The 20,203-nt window shown below is 51.3% G+C and overlaps 10 protein-coding genes across 10 annotated transcripts; 6 read left to right on the top strand and 4 right to left on the bottom strand.

The window, feature by feature from the left end:
* Positions 1–849: 849 nt before the first annotated feature.
* cprA (NADPH--hemoprotein reductase cprA) lies at positions 850–2,994 on the top strand (the record flags this gene model as incomplete). Its single annotated transcript, XM_056880266.1, has 2 exons — positions 850–2,640; positions 2,698–2,994. The coding sequence occupies 2 exons, from the start codon at positions 850–852 to the stop codon at positions 2,992–2,994; spliced, it is 2,088 nt and encodes a 695-aa protein (XP_056745504.1).
* Positions 2,995–3,619: 625 nt separating this feature from the next.
* On the top strand, positions 3,620–7,282 carry N7443_000209 (DDB1/RSE1 family protein; the record flags this gene model as incomplete). Its single annotated transcript, XM_056880265.1, has 5 exons — positions 3,620–3,714; positions 3,810–4,495; positions 4,546–6,434; positions 6,485–6,931; positions 6,980–7,282. The coding sequence occupies 5 exons, from the start codon at positions 3,620–3,622 to the stop codon at positions 7,280–7,282; spliced, it is 3,420 nt and encodes a 1,139-aa protein (XP_056745503.1).
* Positions 7,283–7,584: 302 nt separating this feature from the next.
* On the bottom strand, positions 7,585–8,154 carry N7443_000208 (uncharacterized protein; the record flags this gene model as incomplete). The annotated part of the gene is made up of 1 exon (XM_056880264.1): positions 7,585–8,154. The coding sequence occupies one exon, from the start codon at positions 8,152–8,154 to the stop codon at positions 7,585–7,587; it is 570 nt and encodes a 189-aa protein (XP_056745502.1).
* A 335-nt stretch (positions 8,155–8,489) lies between these two features.
* N7443_000207 (CENP-S family protein) lies at positions 8,490–9,078 on the top strand (the record flags this gene model as incomplete). The annotated part of the gene is made up of 4 exons (XM_056880263.1): positions 8,490–8,519; positions 8,569–8,692; positions 8,825–8,858; positions 8,955–9,078. The coding sequence occupies 4 exons, from the start codon at positions 8,490–8,492 to the stop codon at positions 9,076–9,078; spliced, it is 312 nt and encodes a 103-aa protein (XP_056745501.1).
* Positions 9,079–10,004: 926 nt separating this feature from the next.
* Positions 10,005–11,383, top strand: N7443_000206 (uncharacterized protein; the record flags this gene model as incomplete). The annotated part of the gene is made up of 5 exons (XM_056880262.1): positions 10,005–10,151; positions 10,215–10,248; positions 10,293–10,547; positions 10,612–11,178; positions 11,256–11,383. The coding sequence occupies 5 exons, from the start codon at positions 10,005–10,007 to the stop codon at positions 11,381–11,383; spliced, it is 1,131 nt and encodes a 376-aa protein (XP_056745500.1).
* A 407-nt stretch (positions 11,384–11,790) lies between these two features.
* Positions 11,791–12,642, top strand: N7443_000205 (uncharacterized protein; the record flags this gene model as incomplete). Its single annotated transcript, XM_056880261.1, has 2 exons — positions 11,791–12,233; positions 12,312–12,642. 2 exons carry the CDS (start codon positions 11,791–11,793, stop codon positions 12,640–12,642), a joined length of 774 nt encoding a protein of 257 aa, XP_056745499.1.
* A 261-nt stretch (positions 12,643–12,903) lies between these two features.
* Positions 12,904–13,317, bottom strand: N7443_000204 (uncharacterized protein; the record flags this gene model as incomplete). The annotated part of the gene is made up of 1 exon (XM_056880260.1): positions 12,904–13,317. The coding sequence occupies one exon, from the start codon at positions 13,315–13,317 to the stop codon at positions 12,904–12,906; it is 414 nt and encodes a 137-aa protein (XP_056745498.1).
* Positions 13,318–13,866: 549 nt separating this feature from the next.
* N7443_000203 (PQ-loop repeat-containing protein) lies at positions 13,867–15,566 on the bottom strand (the record flags this gene model as incomplete). Its single annotated transcript, XM_056880259.1, has 4 exons — positions 13,867–14,278; positions 14,461–15,026; positions 15,105–15,336; positions 15,529–15,566. The coding sequence occupies 4 exons, from the start codon at positions 15,564–15,566 to the stop codon at positions 13,867–13,869; spliced, it is 1,248 nt and encodes a 415-aa protein (XP_056745497.1).
* An 876-nt stretch (positions 15,567–16,442) lies between these two features.
* Positions 16,443–17,267, bottom strand: N7443_000202 (uncharacterized protein; the record flags this gene model as incomplete). Its single annotated transcript, XM_056880258.1, has 5 exons — positions 16,443–16,539; positions 16,577–16,735; positions 16,970–17,006; positions 17,071–17,136; positions 17,183–17,267. 5 exons carry the CDS (start codon positions 17,265–17,267, stop codon positions 16,443–16,445), a joined length of 444 nt encoding a protein of 147 aa, XP_056745496.1.
* Positions 17,268–18,055: 788 nt separating this feature from the next.
* On the top strand, positions 18,056–20,133 carry N7443_000201 (UV-endonuclease UVE-1; the record flags this gene model as incomplete). Its single annotated transcript, XM_056880257.1, has 2 exons — positions 18,056–18,586; positions 18,649–20,133. The coding sequence occupies 2 exons, from the start codon at positions 18,056–18,058 to the stop codon at positions 20,131–20,133; spliced, it is 2,016 nt and encodes a 671-aa protein (XP_056745495.1).
* Positions 20,134–20,203: the final 70 nt, after the last annotated feature.

Below are 20,203 nucleotides of genomic sequence, written 5' to 3'. Positions count from 1 at the left end.
GTTTGGCAGCCACTCCAGAGTGGTCCAGCTCAGACACTCTCGCAGAGTACAAGGCATACAAAGGCCGCACAACGCGGAATCAGGCCGCGGTCAGGGTGCTGTGGCTCGGGGAAGCGCGGAAGAGGAGAACCGACCCCGGTGTGCTGGGTTTTGACAGCATAGGCCCAATGCACAAGGCGGATCTTGGCCACTTTCCGTAGACGGTAAAAGGCAGGAGAATGCGGTGTCGGTGCGGGCGCCTAGTTCGATCTCCCGGACGGGCCTGCCGAAGACGCTTACCCGAGGGACTCCCAAGATGGGGGCAGAAGGCCATTGGTACAATGGCACCGACGGCAACTAAGCGTGCTATCGCGCGTATCTGTCCCAGTGTGCAACAGGGTGCTATCCAAGGTTTCCCTAGGGTCGTGGGCCGAGTTCTCTTTCCGATAGACAGTTTGCCCCACGGAGATAAATGACGCCTCCCCCTCAGCCGAGGGCGATCCGTATTGTAGCAATCTTATAAATATCGGCGATTTACGTGATTTTGCGGGGGTTGCAAGGCTATCTCGATATTTTTCTTCTCCTAGGTATACACTTCACCGACGCCAACCCCTCCCATTATTGAAGATTGTGCATGTGGCTCGGCAGGGGACAGATCCACTCTGGTCCGAACCCGAGCTCGGAGCGTGGTCAGACCACTTTGTTCTCTTCTACATACTTGTCAGGGGTCTTCTTTCGTGAAGATCTGAAGTTCTGAGGATTTGGGGACGTTCTATCGTCTTCTGTTTCTTCTCATATACTGAGCTCGCCCCCCCCTCGCGCGCTTTTCGCCCATTTTTCCCCCTCTCCGAGTCGCGGACTGAATCCAACATGGCGCAACTCGACACTCTGGATCTGGTCGTCCTAGTGGCTCTCTTGGTGGGTAGCGTTGCCTACTTCACCAAGGGGACCTACTGGGCTGTCGCCAAAGACCCCTACGCCGCCTCCGCCTCCGCGATGAATGGAGCCGCTAAGAGCGGTAAGACCCGCAACATTGTTGAGAAGATGGATGAGACTGGCAAGAACTGTGTGATCTTCTATGGCTCGCAGACTGGTACCGCCGAGGACTACGCCTCGCGTCTGGCCAAGGAGGGCTCTCAGCGCTTCGGTCTGAAGACCATGGTGGCCGATATTGAGGACTACGACTACGATAACTTGGATACTTTCCCCGACGACAAGGTCGCATTCTTCGTCCTGGCCACCTACGGCGAGGGTGAGCCCACCGACAACGCCGTGGAGTTCTATCAGTTCCTGACTGGCGACGATGTGGCCTTTGAGAGCGGCGCCTCCGCCGATGACCAGCCTCTGTCATCCCTGAAGTATGTCACTTTCGGTCTCGGAAACAACACCTACGAACACTACAACGCTATGGTCCGCCAGGTTGATACCGCTCTCACCAAGCTGGGTGCGAAGCGCATTGGCTCCGCTGGTGAGGGTGATGACGGTGCCGGTACCATGGAAGAGGACTTCCTCGCCTGGAAGGAACCCATGTGGACCGCTCTGACCGACGCCATGAACCTTCAGGAGCGTGAAGCCGTCTACGAGCCTGTCTTCTCCGTTTCTGAGGATGAGGAGGCTTCCCCCGAGGATGAGACCGTCTACCTGGGAGAGCCGACTGCTGCCCACCGTGAGGGCCGCGCCAAGGGACCTTTCTCTGCTCACAACCCGTTCATTGCCCCGATTGTCGAATCTCGCGAATTGTTCACTGTCAAGGACCGCAACTGCCTGCACATGGAAATCAGTATCGCTGGTAGCAACCTGAGCTACCAGACCGGTGACCACATTGCTGTTTGGCCTACCAACGCCGGTGCGGAGGTTGACCGTTTCCTCGAAGTCTTTGGTATTGCCGACAAGCGCCACTCTGTGATCAACGTCAAGGGTATCGATGTTACTGCCAAGGTGCCCATCCCAACTCCTACCACCTACGATGCTGCTGTTCGCTACTACATGGAAGCTTGCGCTCCCGTGTCCCGCCAGTTCGTCTCGACCCTCGCCGCCTTTGCTCCCGATGAGGCCAGCAAGAACGAGATTGTTCGTCTGGGTGCCGATAAGGATTACTTCCACGAGAAGATCTCGAACCATTGTTTCAACATTGCCCAGGCTCTTCAGAGCATTACCTCGAAGCCCTTTTCCGCTGTTCCTTTCTCTCTCCTTATCGAGGGTCTCAACAAGCTCCAGCCCCGTTACTACTCCATCTCTTCGTCTTCCCTGGTTCAGAAGGACAAGATCAGCATTACGGCTGTTGTCGAGTCCGTCCGTCTGCCCGGTGCTTCCCACATGATCAAGGGTGTTACTACCAACTACCTCCTGGCCCTGAAGCAGAAGCAGAATGGCGACCCCACTCCTGATCCTCACGGTCTGACTTACTCTATCACTGGCCCTCGCAACAAGTACGATGGCATCCACGTCCCTGTTCACGTCCGTCACTCCAACTTCAAGCTGCCCTCCGATCCCTCTAAGCCGATCATCATGGTTGGCCCCGGTACTGGTGTTGCACCTTTCCGTGGTTTCATTCAGGAACGTGCTGCTCTGGCCGCCAAGGGCGAGAAGGTCGGCACTACTCTCCTGTTCTTCGGATGCCGTAAGCGCGATGAGGACTTTATCTACTCTGATGAGTTCCAGGTATGATTCCAATTTCCCAATTATCATTATTAGACACAATGCTGACTGTTCTATCAGACCTACCAGGAACAGATGGGTGATGCCCTGAAGGTCATCACTGCCTTCTCCCGCGAGGGTACCCCGAAGGTGTACGTCCAGCACCGCCTGAAGGAGAACGCCGAGCTCGTCAGCGAGCTACTCAAGCAAAAGGCCAACTTCTACGTCTGTGGTGATGCCGCTAACATGGCCCGGGAGGTCAACTTGGTTCTCGGCCACATCATCGCCGAGCAGCGGGGTATGCCGGCGGAGAAGGGTGAGGAGATGGTCAAGCACATGCGGAGTAGCGGTAGCTACCAGGAGGATGTTTGGTCATGAGCAAGAAACCTTTTCTTTTTCTCGTGCTGATCACGTCATTCCATCTCATATTTAGATGACCCAGCATATATACTTGGCCCGTTTTGTCAAATCCCTTGGCGGGTTGTGTATGCCTAGCATTTCTTTTTTCAGTCTTGCCTTGTGGTTTTATGAAGGCTTCAGCTTTTTTTTTCTGCGCAGGAGCACTGCTTGGATGGGGCGAATGATGATTCTTTAGACTTGGTGATTTAAAATAATTCATATGTTTCAATTACCAATAACTGGGACCAAAAAAAATTAGAGCCTCATTGTAGATACAACTTGAATATTGATTTTTACCTGGACGAGGAAAGATGACCGAGATAGAGCCCCGAGTCAATCAATGAACCTGTTTTCGGCTGTAAGCGCGGACTTAATCGTCCTTGACACCGCCCGACCTCGCAACTTCCATTTCCGCAAGCTTAATTCTTGCGAGAAATGCAACAACGATCTTGGGATTGAGTCTTCTTTCTACCTACCCGGCAATCCCCGGCCAGTCTCTTCATTCCCTTGCAGCTCCTTCCCGCAGTGGACCCGCGACACCTCGACGCAAGCTCCGACGGAATTGTGAAGGATCTCTAACGGCTCGCGTCGCCAAACCAACACCATGGCCTACGTGGTGCCCATTCACCGGGCCAGTGGCATTCGCCATGCAGTCAAGCTGAACTTTATGAATGCAGAAGAGGACTGCCTGGTTGTCGCGTGAGTCTACCAGGTACTCGGAGATTGCGGGGCGATACAGCTCGATGATAGCTTCGTACTACCAGCAAAAGCTAATATGTCAATTCATCTATTAGAAAAGCAAACCGCATCGAGTTCTACACCCTCACACCAGATGGAATGACCCTCGCTGCCACTCGCGCGCTCTTCGCGCAAGTGACCATGCTCGCCCGCCTTCCGGCCCCGGCCAACTCGCTGACCGATCACCTTTTCGTGGGAACCGACCAGTATAACTACTTCACGCTGTCGTGGAACGCCGAGAAAAACGATATCCAGACTGCGCGCGCGTATCAGGATATCTCAGATCCGGCATCCCGTGAGGCTCAAACGGAGCCGCGATGTCTAATTGATCCCAGCGGGCGCTTCATGACGCTGGAAATCTACGAGGGAATTATTGTTGTTATTCCGATTATCGAGGCGAGTAAGAGGAAAGGAAGGATCTCGCATGCCGCTGCGCAGGTTGATGCCCCGCAGGTCGGAGAACTGGGTGATCCGACTGCCTCGCGGATTGACGAGCTGTTTGTTCGGTCATCGGCATTTTTGCATTCCGCGTCAAATACACCGTGGCTGGCGCTTTTGTATGAGGATAATCAGAAGAAGGTTCGGCTGCGTATCCGGGAGCTGGAGTATACTCGGGCTACTTCGAGTGCCTCAGCGGATGCTACTTTCAAGGAGGTGCAGGAGAAGAAATTGGAGGGTGGAGTGTTCGCACATGAGCTTGATGTGGGCTCTTCACATCTGATTCCCATCCCAGCTCCGTTGGGTATGTTTATTTCTGAGTTGAAGTGTTAATAGATGCTAATTGCTTACCAGGGGGTCTCATTGTTTTGGGAGAGACGTCAATCAAATACATTGACGATAATGCAAATGATATGATCTCGCGTGATCTCGAGGAAGCGACCGTCTTCGTGGCTTGGGAGAAGGTCGACAGTCAACGATGGCTACTGGCTGATGACTACGGACGGCTATTCTTTCTCATGTTCCATCTGAATAACGAGGGCAATGTCGAAGACTGGAAGCTCGACTACCTAGGCAGTACATCCCGCGCCACGGTGCTTGTCTATCTCGGTGGAGGTGTTCTCTTTGTTGGCTCGCACCAAGGTGATTCGCAGGTTCTCCGCATCAACAATGGTGGATTTGAGATCATTCAGACATTGTCCAACATTGCTCCTGTTCTGGACTTCACTTTGATGGATCTGGGCAACCGCGACAGTGAGAGCCATACACACGAGTTTTCGACCGGGCAAGCTCGCATTGTCACTGGCTCAGGTGCGTTCGACGATGGCACTTTGCGGAGTGTGCGGAGCGGTGTCGGTATGGAAGAGCTGGGTGTCTTGGGAGAGATGGATCACATCACAGACCTCTGGGGTCTGCAGTCCCAAAGTACAGGCGACTTCCTCGACACGCTTCTCGTAACATTCGTTGACGAGACGCGCATTTTCCGTTTCAGCGCCGATGGAGAAGTCGAGGAGCTGGAAGATTTCCTCGGACTTGCCCTAACTGAAAGCACTCTTCTGGCAACGAATCTTCCGGGCGGTCGAATCTTGCAAGTCACAGAGAAGAGAGCGGTCATCGCCGAAATTGAAAGTGGGATGGTTACCTTCGAGTGGACACCACCGACGCAAAAGGCGATCACTGCTGCCTCGGCCAATGATGATAACCTCGCTCTGGTCATCGGTGGTCAGGTCCTAGCATCCTTCGATCTCCAGAGCAATGCACAGCTCATAACACAGAAAGATCTCGGCGCAGACCACCAGATTTCGGGCGTGACTGTCCCTTATAAGCCGGCAGGGGTCTGCATTGCAGGATTCCCTCAGTCCGCAAAGGTGTCGGTTCTAGCAATCAACGACCTCGCCGAATTGCAGAACAAGTCATTAGGCCCGACAGGAGAGGCATTCCCTCGATCTGTCCTCGTGGCGGACGTGCTTGCGGACAGCCCTCCCACCCTCTTCATCTCCATGGCCGACGGAAGTGTGATCACATTTGCATTGGACCCCCATGGCTTTTCACTGACAGGCATGAACAAGTTGATTCTCGGATCTGAACAGCCCACATTCAAAAAGCTGCCTCGAGGGGATGGCTTGTTCAACGTTTTTGCCACCTGCGAGAACCCTAGTCTGATCTACGGCTCCGAGGGCCGGATCATATACTCTGCAGTCAACTCTGAAGGTGCATCTCGCATTTGCCATCTAAACACAGAAGCATATCCCGATTCCATCGCCGTGGCCACTGCAAAAGAGCTCAAGATCGCACTGGTGGACAGGGAGCGCACAACCCAGATTCAAACGCTACCAATGGGATCGACTGTGCGCCGTGTCGCTTACTCTCCAGCGGAGAAAGCATTTGGTCTTGGTACGATCGATCGCAAGCTAGAAGATGGTGCCGAGGTCGTGAAGAGTCATTTCGTTCTTGCCGACGAGATCATGTTCCGACGCCTGGATGCGTTGGAGCTCAATGAGAATGAGCTGGTCGAAAGTGTTGTTCGTGCTGAATTCTCGGTTGGTAAGGACGAGACTAAAGATCGATTCATTGTCGGTACGGCGGTTATGGATGAGAAGGAAGAGAATATCCGCGGGCGGATTTTGGTGTTGGAGGTGGATCATGGACGCAAGCTGACCCAGGTTGCGGAGATGCCACTTATGGGTGCATGCCGAGCATTGGCCATGATAGGCGACCGGATCGTGGCAGCGCTGGTTAAGACTGTGAGTTGTTGATCTTATTCGGGCTCGCACTAGTTACTAACACACCCAAGGTCGTTGTCTACAAGACGGTTGATAACAACTCGGGAGCACTTAAGCTCGAGAAGCTCGCAACTTACCGGACATCCACTGCGCCCATTGATGTTACCGTTATCGACGATATGATCGTGGTTGCTGATCTCATGAAGAGTGTGTGTATCGTGAAGTACATCCCCGGCGAGGATGGGGTCAAGGACGAACTGAAGGAGATTGGCCGCCACTATCAAACAGTCTGGAGCACGGCAGTTGCCTGTGTCGACAAGGACACTTTCCTCCTCAGTGAAGCGGAAGGCAACTTGATCGTCCTGTCTCGTAACACCAACGGTGTTACCGAGCAAGACAAACACCGTCTAATTCCTACAAGCGAGATCGCCCTGGGGGAAATGGTCAACCGCATTCGCCCAATTCACATCCCCCAGCTCGCTAGCGTCACGGTGACCCCTCGAGCATTCATGGCAACGGTATGTACTGCAACTCAAATGCAGACTACAGCTGCTAACTTTTCACAGGTCGAGGGATCGATCTATCTCTTTGCGCTCATTAATCCAGAACACCAAGACTTCCTAATGACCCTTCAAAATGCCATCGCCAGCAAGGTGGAGTCATTAGGTGACCTACCTTTCGAGAAATTCCGTGCTTTCCGCACACTTGTTCGCTCCGCCGACGCGCCATACCGCTTTGTCGACGGTGAGCTTATCGAGCAATTCCTGGCCTGTGATCCGAGCTTGCAAGAGGATATCGTGGCCGAGGTGGGCTCGGGCGATGTAGAGGAGGTGAAGGGAATGATTGAGGCACTGCGCCGGTTGCATTGATTTCAGTTGGGACTGAACCTTTCCTAAATACTGCGCTATTTTCCCATTTCCATTACGACCAGATCATGTTTATGAAGACAATAAAGGTGTCTATTTTTTCGAATTTACCGGATGGCTGCAATGAGTTCCAACCTAGTCAGGAATCAACGTAGTTGGTATATTGGACACCAGTGTATTATTATGCTCACTTCTGATATTCATGAACTCGATAGAATTAGTATACAGGGTGAAATAGTACAAAACATATTAGCAACATTCACAGGTCTATATTCAGTAACATCCATCGTCATCATCGAACCCCCCTATTTCGACTTCTTCTCATCTTCAGACTCGCTCCAGTCCAACAACTCCATAATCTCATCCTCAGTGAACTTCTCAGCCTTAGGACCCTCCTTCTTCTGCAAGTTCTTAATGTACTTCTTCTGGCGCTTGCGGGCCATCTTGTTCCACTCAGGAACACCACTGGCCTCAACAAGCTCATCCTCCTCCTCATCCTCAACCTCATCATCCGTGTTCTCAACTTCACCAATAACCTTGCCCTTATCACCGCCGCGCAGCGAGTTGGCAGACATCTTGGCCTTCTTTCCGCCCAGCTTGGCCCTTTCGGCCTCTTTCTTCTCCTTCTCCTTGCGGCGGTCGCGGTCGTGCAGGAATTTGAAGAACTTCTCAATATACGGCCGGATAAGCACGTAGAAGATCACACTGCCGATGACCTTTGACCAGCGCGACACGCTGACTTCTGCGAAGGAGTTGTAGAGATTCTTGAAGAAGCGGAAGAAAGCACGTTCGACCGTGCCGAAGATCTCGCTGAAAAATTCATTGGCGGCCTCGCGGGCGCGGTCGCTGAGGTCTAAAGCATCTGCGTCGGCCATTTTGCGTTGAAGTTTTTTTTTTTTGGTGGGGATGCGGAAGGCCCGGAGGAGGCGGATGGGATGGATATGGGGGTTGTAGGTGGTATGTGATGATAAAGGGGTGAGGAGCAGGATATGAGGAAAGTGGAAGGAATTCCAAAGCCTCCTAACACTTAGACAGCGAAACGATAAAGCTGTCCTAATGCCCCGAACCTGAAGAAAGAAGCATCGAGAAGGGGGAGCTCGGAAATTGGTTGGTCGCGGATTAACTGTTTCTCCGTCGACGCGTCTCGGGCCAATCACATCACTGTTGTTGAATGTATGGAACGCGCTCTCTCACTTCACCATCAGACATCATGGAGACCGACGAAGCTGGACTTGAGGAGGTGAGTGTTCTCCGACGGTGCGGATTCGAGTTGCTGATGCCTGCCCTAGCGCCTGAAATCTGCCCTGTGGATGTCCATTGGCCAGATCGTGGACGAGGAGACCATGAAGCTAGGCGTCAATGCCACGCCGCAGTTCATCGGCGCCCTGACGGAGATGGTGTGGACTCAAATTGGTAAGTTCGGTTGCCTTGGTCGTGGCTCTGATCTTGAAGACCTCGCACTTGTCTACTCTCATAGGCAATAGCCAATTGTCATCGCGTGTTGCGTCAACCTTGAGTATATCCATGTAGCTTACAATGTCACAGAAACGGTCAGCCAGGACCTAGAGTCTTTTGCCAAGTGAGTAACCCGCATTACATCAACCAGGAACACAATATCCTGCTTTTTCCATCACCCTGGTGCCGGACTCAGGGCTAATCGGTATTACCGGATTAGGCATGCCGGGCGGTCAACTGTCAATGTCACAGACGTGATGCTGCTTGCTCGCCGCAACGAGGGGCTGGACTCGATTCTCCGTGCTTTTGTGGAGCAGCACAAGCAGCCTGATGAAACCTCCTGAGTGGCTGGACTAGTATCCAACCTTGTCATCCCAAGTCGATGCCCCCTGGCATTGATGTCAAAGTGGCTGGCTGCTCATTGGTGGGTTCTTGACCAGTTCGGTCTTGCTTTCTAGGGAAAAGAACCCCAGCTCATGATGTACGACAACTTAATTCAAACATCCCCGTCGATGATTTCATCCGTGTGCAAGCGGCGCTGTTTGTGGCTCAGCCCGGTCATCTGCCATTTCCCAGTCATTCACCGAATGTTCTACTGGAAGCTGGTCAGATCTTGTTCCTGTACATCCTAGCCGTGCTGCAAACCATGTACACTCCCCTGGTGCTCTTCATGACGCCATATCCTCTGTTGTTCCGGTCTTTCGGTTTTGACACCAGCCACACAGCTTATCAGCACCAGATTGCCAACAGTTCTTGGCGCTGGAAGCTGTCGTTTGTTGGGCCTCAACCGGGGATCCTTGGATGGAGCTCCTGGTGACACCAGCAGGGGCGAGGGATCACTCTTTCTTTGTGAACCCAGCAAATCGGCGGCGTTCCCAGAGTTCAAGTGATCACGGCCTCTGGTACCAACCTTGGCTCCCCCCTGCTCCCCCCTATCAATGAACCTATTCCGAGCAAGCTGGTTAGCCGCACTCACGATGGATGACGTCTAAGGAACCCGTTTCGTGTGTATTGTACAAGCCCTCCCAGTGGCTGGCCCGTAGTCTGACTAGGCTAAACAATCTTGATAGTCCTCTATGTCGTAACTTTGTACACTTGCCGTTATCTTGCCACATTCTTGATGTAATTCATTCGTTCTTTGACGATGATATAAAGCATCCTCCCCGGCGGCTATGTTTACTCAAGCTATGAGGATTTAAACGTCTCTCGACAGAAGTCACATCACACAATTGAAATGCCGACACGGCCAATACGCTCATATTCAGCCATCATGTTGAACACAACCACCCAGTCGGAAGACCCACTGCATACGACACTCAAGAGTGTCCCATTGATGAAATCTGTTCGATTCCACGGACCGGGAGATATCCGCGTGGACGAAGTTGAAGAGCCATTATGCGGTAAAGGTCAAATCAAGGTTGGTTTCTATAAGCTTTGAGAACTTTGAGTCAGTTTACGATACTAAAACGGCCGTGTACAGATGAGGCCAGCCTACGTTGGAATTTGCGGAAGTGGTGAGTTCTTTCGCTTCATGCACCCTTCGAGCTCGTCCTGACAGCAAGAGATCTACACGAATATACTGGCGGCCCAGTCTTAATACCAAAAACACCCCATTGCATCACGGGCTCGACATATCCCTGCTCGATGGGCCATGAATTCGGCGGCATCATCGAAGAAGTAGGGGACGGCGTAACACACCTCTCTCCAGGCCAGCGTGCTGTCGTGCGTCCCACCATCTTCGACGGAACATGTTGTGCCTGCAAGCAAGGTCACAACCACTGCTGCGAGAACATTGGATTCGTCGGATTAAGCGGTAAGACGTACCCCATTCATCGACATATTGGATATATGAACTTACATACTTTCTGTACCTCCAGGCTATGGCGGCGGCATGTCCAAGAAGATTGTCGCACCAGCCGGCCACTTCTACCCCATCCCCGACACCATCTCCCTCGAAGCAGCCGCCCTGATTGAACCACTAGCTGTCGCCTGGCACGCCGTGAACCTGTCACCCTTTAAGCCCGGCGATAATGTCCTAGTCGTCGGAGGCGGGCCTATCGGGATCGGCGTCGTGCAGGTCCTCAAGCTGCAAGGGGCTCGAGACATCATGGTGGCTGAATTGATGGAAAACCGTCAACGCTTCTGCAGGGACTACGGCGCCTCACATATTTTAGACCCGCGCGAGGGTGATGTCGCGCAGCGCGTGCGCGAGATCACGGGTGGCGTCGGTGCAGATGTTATTTTCGACGCCGCGGGCGTGGAGAAGGCACTTGTCGGTGCTATACCTGCCTGTCGTGTGCAGGGTACCATTGTTAATATTGCTGTTTGGGAGAAACCGCCCTCTATCCCCGTGAATCAGTTGATGTACAACGAGATTCGGTATATGGGAGCAGCGCTCTATGACGAAACGTCATTTTTGGATACGATCCGCGCGGTGAACTATGGTAGGTTTGCCCTTTACCCCTTTTTGGGTGGTTGGGTTCAGTGTTTATTGAAACTGGGCTAATATGGATACGAACAGGCCAACTTAAACCGGAAGGCATGATTACCTCGCGCATCACCGTGGATGAAGTGGTAGAGAAAGGATTCAAGGCACTGCTGGAGCATAGAGACGAGCACTGTAAGATACTGGTGGACGTGCAGGCTTAGAACTCCTCAGGCAACCTCATTACAGTTGCATGTACCATAGCTTTCATCTTTCCTGGAAAGGGGCACCGCCTCCACCAGAGTGTGGCTGGTGCCTCAATAATTGGAAATTGCTTGTCCAAATTCGGGGTTTTTTCCTTCACATGCGGTGGCGGACGAGCCACAGGCCAGTCATAATGTGTAAAGCGAGGGGAGTGGACACGATGATTCTTGGCCTGACATCATTTCTTGGTGGCTGAGCCACTAACAACTGCCGTGAACCAAGGATCAACTCTTTCCGCATCCACTGATCATCAACAATTGCGTCGCGATGGGGCCAGGGTCTGGTTACCTTATAAACCCCGTCTCAGCCCTGAATCCTTCTGCCTTGGGCTCCCAACTTCTTTCATCCTCCACTATACACTATCATCATGGGTATTGGCGGAGTCATCCTACGCTTTTGCGCACTCGCTATACGCGTGTTGCAGTTCCTCGATGCCGCCGTCATTCTTGGCATCTTCTCGTATTACCTGGCCATCCTGGCCCAACACAACCTCCACATCGCGACATGGATTAAGGCCGTCGAAGGTCTAGCCGGTGCTGCTACTCTGTACGGCCTTCTCGGTACCATTTTCGTGTGCTGTCTTGGCGGAGTCGGCTTCTTCGCTTTCCTCGGTGTTGTTCTCGATGTTTGCTTCACGGGCGCTATGATCGCCATCGCCGTCCTGACCCGCAAGGGCGTCAACAAGTGCTCCGGCACCGTCAACACGCCTCTGGGCACAGGCAATGCCAGCGACGACTCCAAGGCCGGCCTGAGCTACGGTATGGCCTGCAGGCTAGAAAAGGTCACCTTCGCAGTTGCCATCATTGGAGTGTAAGTGGATCCGATCTCATCTGGGCGATTTGCCATATTGCCGCACCCAGGGACATATCACTAACGCCACCGCCTTAGCTTCCTGTTCCTCATCTCCATCGTGTTCCAGATCGCGCTCGCCCGCCACCACAAGCGCGAGAAGCGGTTCGGTCCCTCCCCGACTAACGGGTACACTTGGGGAAGTCGCCGAAACTTCTGGAGCCGCAAGAAGAACAACCCCGATGTCAATGGCGCGGATACCCTGCCTGGCCACCCTACTCCTGCTGATGTCGAGATGGATGGTGAGGTCAAGGATGAGAAGCGTTGGTACAGTTCGTTCGGTCGCAAGAATAAGACCACCCCCACCACCGCCACTGGAGGTGCTAATGGGTATGGCTATGGCAACTCTGCCTATACTGGTAACTACTAAGCCTGGCCTTCGGCTTCGCTCTGGGTTCCACGGTTGATGTTCTTTTCTACGGACGTCTTCCCGATGTTGATGTTGGATATTGGTTTGAGCCGGTACACTCATGCCGGTCGACGATTGCATGACCTTTTGTTTTGGCAGAGATACCATGTTTGTTTGAGATTGACATGTACAAATATTGGGTCATAGGCTAGGAACCGCGTTAATCTTGCGGTTTAGGATATAATGATAATGTGATTTTTTTTTGTGAAAATAATTAATTAATCAAGTTTGAAGTTTAGCTTCAGGAGCACTCTTGGGTAGGAGCACCCTTGGATAAAGTACGAGCCCATTGATATTAACGAGGCCAAGAAAGACCTGTTCAAAGTCGACATTAGCTTGGGGTGAGTCCTTCCTGGCCTCAATGTCCTTGTCCTCGGTATTCTCCGTGGGGTCGTCTTGCTCGACGTCGGCTTTGGGCAGGTTCGTCCTGGCCTCGTCAATATGAACGTTGAGGCTCAGGGCGATTGCAACCGCTCCCATCATTAAGATCGGCGGCAACAGTCCGAGGGCCTTCTTCTTTCTTTTTGTGTCGGCGAGGGCTGCAATGAGCTTCTGCAAACGCTCACGATTTCTATTCGCTTCGGAGTGGAGCGAAGCGAATAGAGTTCGAACGGATGATACGTGATCTTCGGACATTACTGAGCCATCGCACTTTCAAGATAAGGCATATAGCCTACGGAGTATCCTGTAGAATGTAGTTGAAGGATCTAACCTTAAGGAATACACTTTAATGATCGATGCACTAGACGAATGCACAACAGCGCTCCCTTTCCTTCTGGACTTGATTGTCCAGGGATCATCTGCGCGCTCGCACGTGAAGTGGATTGTTACGAGCCGCAACTGGCCTAATATTGAAGAGCGTCTGGACACTGCAGCCCAGACAGCGCCGATCTCATTAGAGCTAAATGAAGCATCTGCATCCGAGGCTGTGAGGGAGTTCATTGGGCATAAGGTTCACCAATTGGCAGAAGTCAAAAAGTTCAAAGATGAAATCCGTGATACAGTAGTTTTCGAAATCAGCTATACCGCCATACTCTTACTACTTGACTCGGGGAAGCCAATTCCGGATGACGCTAACGTGTTTAGCTCCAAACCTCAAAATAACCATTCGCGTTGCGAATTGCATCGCGGATTGCCTCTCTGCGAGACTCTGAGCCGAGTTCCTTTTGCGTCGCTTCCGTTAGATCACAATTCACCGAGTCGATCTGGATATTTGAATAGCTGGCGAGCATGCCCGCGACCTTGCCTGGTGTTCCGGAAGTCCCGAAACACCACACTGAACGAATTGGTGGCGTGATAAATCGGTGGCAAGGGGTAGTTGTGCTCTTCTGTCGGGGTTGTGGACCAGGCGCGGAGGAGCTTGGATGAGAAACTTGCAACCGGGGCGTCTGGGGCCACGGCGTCGGTTCTCAGCTTTGGTGATAGCTCTTTGAACCCCTTGTTCAGATAGTTGGAGGTCGTTGTTACGTCCGCGGACACGGGTTGCTGTTCGGGCGGGGAGACATATCTGCCTTGTTGGTTCTTTGCCCTCCGCTGATTGGAGGGGGACTCTGACGATCCCTGTCGCTGTCGCCTGGAGAGCCTTGCAGATTCGTAGCTGTATGACAGGGGTTTCCGTTGATTTTCTTGATTTTCGTGGCGACGTCACGGTCTATGTCGGATATAGTAGATCTCACCTTGGCTGGTTCTGAATGAGATTCCTTCATCTTTATCTTCGATTTTGATCAATTGATAATCCTGTAGTTCAATCCTAGTGGAGTATTAAATAGTAGCACTTACTCGAGCGCCCCCAGCAGAGGTTCCCTCTCCCTATCAGCCATCTTCACCACCCCCCAATTCCTCGCCAAACAGAACAATGATCTCTGAACCAGCGCAAACACCGCATTATTCACTGCCGCCCACCCAACCATCTGGTACCAGCTCACGACCGTGAGCCATCCATACGCGATTACATCCCTAAACGACAGGTCCATGAACTTCACCCGCATCGTCCACGAGATCGCCACCACGCTAAATACGACGCCCTGGGTCAGGAGCCTCAGAAGACTGAGGGCTTTCACATTCCCCACGGGCAGGGCTCGGATAGCCCGCGCTTGGCAGGGGAGCGCAACGAGAGCCAGAATCGTAACAATCGGGTGCATGAGCATCATATGCCAGCCACTGAAGAAGGCTTCAGCCCAATTGCGGTCTGAGCTGCCGCGGGGACCAAAGAAGTCATGATCGATGGCGTCAATGAAGAATGGTATGATGGAGATGAGGGTGAAGAGGATGTAAACCGTCAGCAGCCCAAGTTTGTGCCCGGTACGGTTATCGGATGGAAACCAGAGACAGATGATAAAGCTATTCTTGTTAGGATTTTATCTACGAAATTTTGGATATAGAAGGGTTGGAAAGACTCCCAGGAGGAGATGTAGGACCCAAACCAGGGTAAGCTGGGCTAGGTTCAGCCAGTCGCCGGTCGTCAAGGGGGTTTCGACGAAGAGATCTGTTCCGCCTTTGTGGTTCACTAGGATGAAGAATCCGGTCGTGAAATGTTCGGGAGCGCTGATGAGGTTGAGCAGCAGGTAGCCGAGCGATATGCCCTGGCAGTTCCCGTGCACCCAAATGCGGTGCAGCTGGGGCAGGTAGGAAGCCCCGCTCAGCAGGATAAGGATTCTAAATAGGAGTCAGTCTCTTGCCTTGGATAGATAGGGTTTTAGTGACGCAAAGTCTCAGCCAGTCTGGGATGATTTGTGCCATCTTCTACCAAGTTTTGTCTGTCTGCCTGGAGATAGGATGACGATCGGATGAGATGAGAATGAAGGAGCGGGACTAACTGAACGAGGGTAACGTAATTGAAGGGCGAACGGGCCCCACAGGGCGAGTGGACCACTGCCGAACACCATACTAAATACCCTGAATTTTGTAGAGAACTCAGAGGTTGTTGACTGCCGTGAGAGTGGATTTATGGTATAAACCGAGGAGCTTCTCATAGCCTGCCACTGCTTGCTGGTATATATACTCTTCCTCCTCTAGCTTCCCCTAGTCGTAGTAGAGAAGCCCGAGGTTATTGAGTGTAGCGAGAGTGGACGTATAATCCGGACCGAGGGCATTTCTCGTCCCTGTAAGTGCTCGCTAGTACATTTTTTTCTGCTTTCTTTAGCTACCTCTGGTTTTTGTAGAGAATATCGAGGTTGTTGACTGTATCAAAATTATATATATGATCCGGACCGAGGGCCTTCTCTCTACCTACTAGTGCTCGTTAGTATATCTCCTCTGCCTCCTTCAGCTTCCCTTGATCTTTGTAGAGATCCCCTAAACCACGGAATGCTCCCCATACTGAAATGTTATCATTGGACTAATGCCTATGATACACCAATTGGTATACGGGATAAACCATTGTTGAAGCTTGGAATGATCTCTGTTACTAAGATTAGGGACAGTGTATCCTACAGATATTAGAGCTAGCTTATTGAGCTAGATAGAATTCATATTCTTATTAGTACTAGCAACGTCAAGGCACTAGTCCTATACCACTGGATGTATCATATAGCATCCCCGTTTTCGCTTAACTTCAAGAAGAGAGAACTCGATAAGAATCCTCACACTAATTTTGAATACGAGCCCACTTAAAGTAGCCCTTTCGAGTCACACTGGCATATCTAAGCTATAACGGCCACTTCTGACTAATTCATACTAGATATCTCGATTCTCGAAGTGAGTAAGTAGCAATAGTAGCTCTGCTATGTTTAGGTGCCGCTTGTGGATCTTATGATATGAGATTAGCTATATTTGTAGTATGTTTCCTTATTGGTACTGGCGTCGAGGGTTCGATTGTAGCTGTAAGTCGGACCAGGATTCTTAATAATAATGTAATTACTCATTGACGTTAGTTCCAGTTTCACGCATAAAAGACCCAGCGATGACTATTGCCAATGATAGGCCATCTAGACGATTAGCAAGGGTAAGGGTATCTAAATATAATAATATTGTTAATAAGATCTTTATATTGAGTGGCTCAGTACCTAGAATGCTCTTAAGCTTCCCAATTATATTCTTTACTAATAGACGGCTACTATATAATAGTAATTGAATCGCATTACTAGAGTTAAGCCTATTGATTGGAAAGGACCTTCCTAGCTAAGCTAATCTCTGGAGCCGAGAGGTGATAAGAATGGCGCCATAATCGGCTATAGGGAAGAATTCTCTAATATTATGTACGTCCCTAATAGCGCTATGGACGGGAAAGTACTGATTAATGCTATCAGAAATGATTAGCTATCGAGAATTTCCCTCTAATAATAGCTACCGTAGTATATTCCTAGCTCGTTGCTCCACCTCCTCGTCTATGATCGCTTCAGAGTTCTAACTATCTTAGTAATCGAGCGGCCAAAGATTATAAGAGTATACCTCGATCTTTGCCACTCAGCCAGAAAATAACAGTCAAATTATTTTTGTAGTCTTGTACAAAGGGGACTGCAAGCTATATCTTTCCTATCCCCCTAAGTCTATTAATAATTACAACTTTCCTTGACTGGGGATTTTTCGGCTGTAAATACTACTATAGCTGGCTTAACTCGTTTATAGCGACCCTTTTCCAGTATCATCTCCTGTAATGCTTAATAGCCCCCGATTAAGGCCAATTCCCACAAGAGTTATGTACGTATAGAGCATAATCGTAAGGCTCATTGAGACAAAGATAGTTACTCCGAGAGTTATTTTTGCAGTCGCGACCTTGATTAGTCATAGAGTCAAAATTAGTGCATTCGTTGACACCGGCATGAAGATAAAAAATTGTACCAAAGACAAAGCCTCAAGGGCCGAAATCATGAGAAGGAGTGCGATCATGGGGTGCGACAGTGTGATTGTTGATCATTTGCATTTAATTTCTGGAACGCGCAATCTATACAATTGAACATTATTATCTAACGTTAGTTACTTTCCTATCCCAATTCATTCATGCGCAAAGCAGGGCAGTACAGGATATTGGTAGATCGTAGCCTAGGACTCCTTTGCCAGGGCATCTTCGCCCTGCATGCCACAAGAAAAGCCAAAAGAATGTTGCGGGTGAATTGAAACTTGTAGTCCAGATGTGTTTCCCAGGATCGGTATAATGACATTCCCTGCAGGGTTCATTCCCCGCTATGAGGTCAATCGCTACATAGAGTCATGTGTTCTTGCAGAACATCCGAGTTCGTTAAGTCAATAATCATTAATCCGAGACTTGTCTTCGCAGTCTCGATTGATGTTGCTCGGCGTAGAGTAAAGATAGGCCTACTCGTTGTCACCGTCACGAAATGCGGCGCGTCGCGGTTAGCGCGTCATCCCGACCCTCAACCTCGTAACGATTAATCGGGACCAACACTCAACTCTCCCGAAATTGGGAGCCCGCTGGATGTGTCGTTCTTTTGCACGACTCCCCCGTGGTCTACCTGTCCAGCATGCCGGCGTCAGGTCTGGCCCCGGGGGTCGCCACCCCTCACTAGGGATCTCCGATCGATCTCCCGTGGCGAACGTCAGATCGCATGCGCCGGTTTTGGGCCATGTTCATCATGGAACGCGACCAAGTTTGCGCTTCCCCTCTCACAACCTTCCTCGCTTTGCGCATTTCTCTACCACCTCCCTGAACGTCATCGCACAATCTCTCCCGCTATATCCCCAGAACCACCCGCGCAGCGCACATCGACAATTACATACGGCAGTGACAATGGCGTTGGACATGGACGTGGACGACATCGATACAAAACCTGCTGACATTCTCAATGAGGATGTCACATTGCCCGAGGGCCGCGCAGAGGCCGCATTGGATCCAGAATCCGACGAAGACGTCCCCGTTGAAGCTGAGGAGCTGCAGGAGGCTCTGGGACGTCCTCCGCCGGTGCACAGTGACTACCTCCCACTTCCCTGGAAGGGTCGCCTTGGCTATGTAAGTTGCAGTATACTAAATTCAGCTTTGCGCAATCTGACTGCTAATGTTTATGTACACAGGCCTGTCTTAACACATACCTGCGATACTCGACTCCTCCTGTTTTCTGTTCCCGCACATGTCGCATTGCTTCCATCATCGAGAATCGTCACCCATTACAAGACCCAGAACAGCCTGCGCATGCGACTAAGAACCGTCCCGACCGTGATCAACCAGCTGATCCAGCGCGCGGACAAGCATTCGTGGAAGCGCTGGGGTTGGCGAACTCGCGTGACCTTCTCAAGCTGATTCGCTGGAATGACAAATATGGCATCAAGTTCATGCGGCTCAGCAGTGAGATGTTTCCATTTGCCAGCCACAAAGAGTACGGTTACAAGTTGGCGCCGTTCGCATCTGAGGTTTTGGAAGAGGCTGGACGAGTAGTCGCGGAGCTCGGCCACCGTGTATCAACTCATCCCGGTCAATTCACCCAGCTTGGCTCTCCCAGAAGAGAGGTGATAGAAAGCTCATACAGAGACCTCGAATACCACTCGGAGCTGCTGCAGCTGCTTAAATTGCCTCCCCAACAAGACCGTGATGCTGTTATGATTCTACACATGGGCGGTGTCTTTGGTGACAAAGCTGCTACTTTGGACCGTTTCCGAGAGAACTATGCCTCATTGTCGCAGGATGTCAAGAATCGACTGGTACTCGAGAATGACGATGTTAGCTGGACCGTTCATGATTTACTGCCCATCTGCGAAGAGCTGAACATTCCTATGGTACTCGATTATCATCACCACAACATTTTGTTCGATCCAAATGAGGTTCGTGAGGGTACGCAGGATATTATACCCCTTTATGACCGCATTGCAGAGACCTGGTCTCGAAAGAACATCACGCAGAAAATGCACTATTCCGAACCTACTGCCCCAGCAATTACGCGTCGCCAGCGGCGCAAGCATAGTGACCGGGTCGCCACTTTGCCGCCTTGCGTGCCTAGCATGGACCTCATGATCGAGGCCAAGGACAAGGAGCAAGCGGTATTTGAGTTGATGAGAACATTCAAACTGCCGGGCCATAATCTTTTCAACGACATCATCCCATACATGCGAACGGATGAAAACAAGCCATTCAAGCCCCCGCGCACGAAAAAGAAGAACGACGCCTTTGTTGACCTCGAAGGCACTGTCCCTCCACCTCGCACCATACCCGACGAGGAGGTCGGCATGGGTGGTCCTGAAGGGCGAGTCTATTGGCCACGAGGCATGGAAGAATGGCTGCGCCCAGCGAAGAAAGTCGTGAAACCCAAGGCCAGCCCCAAAAAGGTCAAAAAGGAACCTGATACCAATGGGACCCTGGAGACACCAGTGAAGAAGCCTACTCGTGCTCCTCGGCGTACTCCATCTTCAGTCAAGAAGCGGAAGGCCGAAAAGATCGAGTCTACCCCGGAGTTGGACGAGCTGAGCGACCTATCCGCAGAGCTGGAAGATGTTGCTGCGAAGGCGTCCGGCTCGCGGAGAAGTAAGCGTGCGAAGAAGGTGAATTACACCGAAGATGATGCATAGATGGTTGTTCGCTATTGTATAACGCAAGTACTTAGATGCTTGATTCTTGTATATATAAGGGAGGGGCTTG

The sequence above is a fragment of the Penicillium atrosanguineum genome (genome assembly GCF_028827265.1).
Source record: "Penicillium atrosanguineum strain IBT 20685 chromosome Unknown utg000001l_segment0_segment0, whole genome shotgun sequence".
NCBI lineage: Eukaryota > Fungi > Ascomycota > Eurotiomycetes > Eurotiales > Aspergillaceae > Penicillium > Penicillium atrosanguineum.
Note: the sequence above shows the minus strand (reverse complement) of the source record. Positions and strands in the feature narration are given on the sequence as shown.